General features: G+C 43.9%; 1 protein-coding gene across 1 annotated transcript; it reads right to left on the minus strand.

Moving 5' to 3' along the window:
* Positions 1–1,488: 1,488 nt before the first annotated feature.
* On the minus strand, positions 1,489–4,953 carry LOC117046332 (putative coiled-coil domain-containing protein 195). Its single transcript, XM_033148131.1, has 3 exons — positions 4,655–4,953; positions 3,457–3,718; positions 1,489–1,933 (listed from the first exon to the last, which is right to left on the minus strand). The coding sequence occupies exons 1-3, from the start codon at positions 4,917–4,919 to the stop codon at positions 1,801–1,803; spliced, it is 660 nt and encodes a 219-aa protein (XP_033004022.1). The 5' UTR covers positions 4,920–4,953; the 3' UTR covers positions 1,489–1,800.
* Positions 4,954–6,000: the final 1,047 nt, after the last annotated feature.

Genomic DNA, 6,000 nt, shown 5'->3' on the forward strand with positions numbered 1-6,000 from the left:
CTGTGGTCCACCATGACCCCCCAAATCCTCTCCACACGCATCCCTGGCAAGCCAGATGTTGCCCATTCTATACCTGTGCAGCTGGTCACTCCTGCCCAAGTGCAGAACTTTACATATGTCCCCGCTGAAATTCATTTTGTCTGTTCTGGCCCAGCTCTCCAATCTGCCAAAGTCATCCTGAACCCCAGTTCTGTCCTCCACAGCATCAGCCACTCTCCCAGCTTAGTGTTATCTGCAAACGTAATGACCATCCCATTATAAGGGTGCTGAACAACAATGGGCCCAGGACATGTCACTTTCTTCCAGAATGATGAGGAACTACCAGTGAGCACTCCTTGGGCTCAGTCAGCCAACCCGATACAAATCCATCTAACAGTTACTGCATCCAACCCATGCCCCACCAGCCTCTCTGCAAGAATATCAAGGGGCTCTTACTGAAATCCAGATACACTATATCCACAGCGTTCTTCTGATCAACCAAGCCTGTAATTCCATGAAAAAAAGAAATGTGAGTCATCTGGCATGACTTGCTTTTGAGAAAGCCATGCTGGGTCCTAGCAACCACAGCATCTGCCTCTAAGTGCTCACACACCAACTGTTGAATTATCTGCTCCAGGACCTCTCCTGGTATTGATGTTAAGGTGACTGGTCAGCAGTCACCTGGGTCTCCACCCTTTTTGAAGATGAGGACAACCTTTGCCCACCTCCAATCTGCAGGGACCTCACCTGTTCTCCAAGTATTCTCAAGGATTATGGACAGGGGCTCTGAGATTACACCCACAAGCTCCTTCAGTACCCTTGGGTGTCAGCATTCAGCTTGCCAAGCATCTTTGAGGACCTTTTGCCTCTTCTACTCTCATTGCCATTGACCTCACTCTTGCGTCTTGCCTGGGGGGTTGTATCCAGACTCCTATCTTGCTCCATGTAGACTCAATGAAATCAATTAAGTTAGTTATGGCTAACTTAAGTCCCAATTATTTCATTGAGTCTACTTTAAGCATAACGTAGTCTGCACCCTAAGTCTGATCCAGCAATGCTCTTATGGTCTTCCTTAGGAATGTTTAGCCAGAGGAAACTAGCCATAAATATTGTGCTTTGAAAATGAAAATGCCTACTCATGGAAGCTGGTTTAATATCTCCTGCTAGTAACAGTTTAATTACAAGAGCAATTAAATGCATATATCAGTCAAGTCAAGTTCTGTGTGAGCAAGCATAGTGAAAATGGAATCCTTAAAATCCACCATGTTTTAATATGTATGTTTTTAGTAATTTGTCAGAATGTTTCAGGGGCTAAATGCAAATGGACACAAACCAAACTTTTATTATTTGAAAGACAGATACGCTCCTGTATTTCTTTCACGTACTTTTTAAAGCTTTATAAAATAGACACTATTCTCCTGTTTTTTTACAAGTTTCTATATTTCTGGCAGCTTGAGCAGTAAAGGGAGCTTATAGTACGCACTCTTAAAAAGAGCAGAGTGAACACTGTTATATAAAATGCTGTTTAATGGGGTTCCGGAAATAAACCATGAAGTAAAAAATAAAATAAAATACAGCAGAGAGGCATTTGTTATCACTGGGTTTCTTTCAGCCCTCCTCGCACAGGCTTTTGACAGTCTCTGTCACAGGTTTTTTTTTTCCTTTGCAAAACAATCTGCCAATGACCTGCAGTGCTGGCCTGGGCGATTCTCTGAGGGCATTCTGCCAAACAGCTTTGCAGAAATGTAATCTGATGCAGGGCTCTCGCTTCAGGCGAGTTTATCTCTGAAGTCAATGGTGGTCCTTTAAATATTCACCGGCTCACATGTCCTTTTCAATAATGGTGCTTAACTGTTTTGTGTTCTGATTTTGCGAGCATGTGAAAGAGCCTTGATTTTCTGAATAACGTGACATGTCCATGGGTAACAGGAAACTGACAGCCTTTACTTTACCCCTGGGGAAAAAAGAAACATGCGCAAGATATTTGGAACAAAATGTTAAGCGATATGTTTTACCTTCTGGATCACAAACATATCAATACGGCATAATTCATCATTGCAAATGTATCCTGAATTAGATCAGGGCTGATGACCCATTAGCTCTCTGGATGTTGGACCCCGACTTCCATCAGCCCAAGCCAACATGGCCAATAGTCAGGATTGATGGTAGCCATAGTCAATAATATCTATGGGCCACAGGTTGCCAACTTTGTCCTAGTTTGTATAGCTTTTTTTGGGGGGGGGAATGTCTGGAAAGCATGCTAATCCATCCAGGACTATAATGTTAATGTTAAAATTATTTGAATTCCTTTCTATTCCCCCATGGTGTAGACTGCCCTTTCTACTCTTCTAGATGAATCCTCCAGCGTTCCTTTTATAAGAATAACTACTCAACGTGGAAGACTCACGGAATAACCACTTCAAAGCCACAGTGCACTATAACAAGACTAGCCGTGTAGAGCCTTGCAGATGTTGCTGGACTACAACTCCCATCATCCCTAACAATGGATGGGACGACTGGGTGGTGGGAGTTGGTATACAACATCTGGAGGGCACCATGCACTTGTATACGCTTGCAAAGGGTTTACATCTGCAAATACAGCTCCGCATTGTTAGCAACTGTTTCTGGGCGTTGCTTGACAGTTAACAATTCACGTGCAGCTTCAGGATCCTGGTGAAGCTATCCTCTTATGAATAGGGCAAAAATGTTTCTTGATGCTCCTGTTCCTCATATGGAAGCTAATTATAGTCAAGACATCCAAAATTATAGTCAAGACACCAGTGGAATAATCGGAATGCTGCTCACGGGGGACTGTGATTATACAAGTGACCTTGTAAACTGATGCATGTTAAGTCAGAAGCAAATCCTACTACAGCCAATGAGGTGAACATTGTAGGAGGTAGTGTGTTTAGGACTGCAGCCTGAGTCACACAGAGGCACTTCATGTGAGCTTCCACTTGCCATGATAGTGAAACTTGGCATTGCAAAGTTGACATGCTTTGCAAAAGGGATATGGACTCCGTAGCCCTCTAGATACTGTTGGAACATGGCATTCATCATCCCTGATGACTGGAGCTGATAGAGGTTGCAGTCCAACAACATCAGGAGGGCCACAGGTTCCCCATCACTGTTTACAACTTGCAATATTGCACCGGATATGCTTTGACTTTTTGTGTGTGTGTAAGCCTCTATAACCAATTTTTGGTGAACAGCGGAATAGAAATCTCTTAACAACTAATTTGTAAATAGACAATGTCTAACGGATGAATATGGTCATGAGATTTATCAAGCTCATTCTTCAATTAAATATGCTCAGGTCCAGTGCCATAGCTGTAGGAAGCAATACCCATGATATGAAATTGCCAGCCTCTGACATTCTAAAATGATTGGAGCCATCAGGTAACCAGACTTTTGCATTCTTCAGTAACCTGACAAGGGATTTCTTGAAGCTCCAGTCATCATTTCAGTCGGGCCTACCTGCATTTGTAAACATGGTCTTGGAAAGATCTCCTTTTGTTGGATGTACTGCTGGAGAGGCAATCGGATGGAATTTTTACAACTCCTTTTTCTTCTTTGTTGGTTAGTTGCGTATCTGTGGGAAAGGTCGGCTGCTTGATTATCTCCTTCACATCTAGGGCTCCCTTGAATGGATTCCTCTTGTCAGATTTATGGTGTTTGTTCCCAGGGAGTGAAGGCACAGATGAGGAGATGGAATAACGCCTCACCGTCATAATGCTACCTGTGCAAAGATTGCAATCCATGTAGTTTGGTCTTTTTAAAATAATAATAATAATAATAATAATAATAATAATAATAATAATACCTTTGTCATTAATAGCCTGGAGTGACAATCTTAACCTAACAGATCAGGTGGAATCTGACTGCGGTGGTGGGGAAATTGCCCATGCATTCTAATGGAGCAACCTCCACTAATTGCCCATGCATTCTAATGGAGCAACCTCCACTGTTGGACAGCACTGACCAGATTCTCACCTGAGAAGGTATTCCTCTGAAATCACAGGCTGGCTGATAACTGCCAAACTGAGAAGTGGTGGGTGGTGCTTAGCCATTTCCCAACTCACAACTTGATTGACATAATTAGCAAACCATTTGTATGTCAATTAGACTGCCTAGATTTGGGAGACTGGAACATCAGAACTCTGTATTCAACCTTTAGTTCATGCCTCGTTAAGCTGCTTTTAAAATGTGGTTTTTTTTGGGGGGGTGCTATTGGGTTGTTGTTTTTATTTTTATTAGGTATTTTTGTGCTTTTATATCTAGATTTCATTCTGTGAACCGCCCTGAGACCCCCATGTATAGGGCGGTATATACCGGTAAATTCAATAAAAATAAAATAAAAATAAAAAAGTATTAATAATCACTGCTGTCCTGATTTCCGAGAGTAACAGGATGAGTTTCTGAGGCCTACCCAGAGCAGCTTGTGACTATCAGTGGAATTCTTTACCTTACTTTACTTTAGCCAACATGGTGCCCTCCAGCCCACAAGTCCCCTCATCTCTGACCATTGACCATGCCAGCTGGGGCTGATGGGAACTGAATCCCCAATGACATTTGGAGGGCACCATGTTGGCTATCCTCCCTCTTCCTCTAGCCCACGAAGGGTCACTAAACAAAAGGTTTAGTCATAACCTGCCCCATCAGGAATCATGGGTACCTTTTTGCTCCTGTAATGTCAGAGCAGAGCCTGCCGAGACATTCCTGCGCAGGGTCACTGGAGAAGCAGCGGCCTCTTCGACTGAGTCCGCGAGGCTCCAGCCCTTGTCCTTTGTGTCTTCGGCCCCTTCTCCATCCTCTCGCTTTGCTGCCTTCTGCCTGCTGCATGTCAGTTGCCCGCGGAGGGCTCTGTTCTCTCTCTCTAACTTGATGATTTCAGAGCGCATTTCGTGGATGACCTGCATGAGCCGCTTGTTCCCGTCCATTTCCCACCTCCTTGCCAGACGGCCAACCTGGGCACCGCTTGCTTTAAAAAGAAACCATGAATCCAAGGTGAGGGGCTCATGTGGCACATAAACACACCTGAACAATGGCACTCCCTCCTCCGGGCTCAGCATTGTGCTGTCTTTCACCACCCAAAGAGCCTTGGATAAACTGTCAAGGCTTGAAGAGCCCCTCCATAATTTATTCATTCCGGGTTTCATTTTTCCAAACTGAGTTTTCCTTTGGTGACAGCTATTTCAGTGCAAAGGCCTGTGAAAGTGGCGGTGTGTGGGAGTGTAGTCACGATAATTCAAACACAGCATTTGTTGTGTGTGTGTGTGTGTGTGTGTGTGCTCCTGCATTTGTCCCACATGTCAAGTTCAGGCATCTCATGCTGGAAGGCTGCATTCTGCCTTCAGCGATCCTATCCTGTCCAGGGCTGCTGAATGCTTCAGACTCAGAATTATTCTGAGCTGAAGCCAAGTTCACCCAGCATGCACCTTTCTCACCTCCGCCAACATGCATTGTTCCCTTCCCTTCCTCAGCTTCTTGAGAAGTTCCATTTTCAGAAATGACTTTTAGGGGAAGGGGAAAACAACGCCTTTCCACAGTTCCCCGCGGTTCCCATTAAACCAAAATGCATTTCTGGCTGCCAACTAAGAATATATTTCCACCCGGCTACAGCTCAGCTTTGTTTGTGGCATTTGCTTGAACAAAGTGTGCACAGCAATATTCTGGGAACGTAAGGAGAGACACATCAAGCATGAATGTTGCATTAGAAACGAAAGGCAATATCGCGGGCTGCTCCTGTTACCTACTCCCTGCGAGTATTTCTGCGCAGCAAAATGCCCTCCTGTAGCACTGAGAATTTTCCTTCTGTGATTTGGCATTAATATTAAAACTCAGTGTATTCTCTGATCAGCATAGAAATTATTTAAAACCTGTATGCTTTGAACTGAACGCCCTCCACCCCACTTTATCACCTTGGAAGAGTGTGATTTTGATTCATTATGCAAAGTGGCTAATCATAGTAAAAAAATAATGTGTGCATGTGCCATGATTGGCCCAGTCCTTTACAGATGT

Source organism: Lacerta agilis, chromosome 5, assembly GCF_009819535.1.
Source record: "Lacerta agilis isolate rLacAgi1 chromosome 5, rLacAgi1.pri, whole genome shotgun sequence".
Lineage (NCBI taxonomy): Eukaryota > Metazoa > Chordata > Lepidosauria > Squamata > Lacertidae > Lacerta > Lacerta agilis.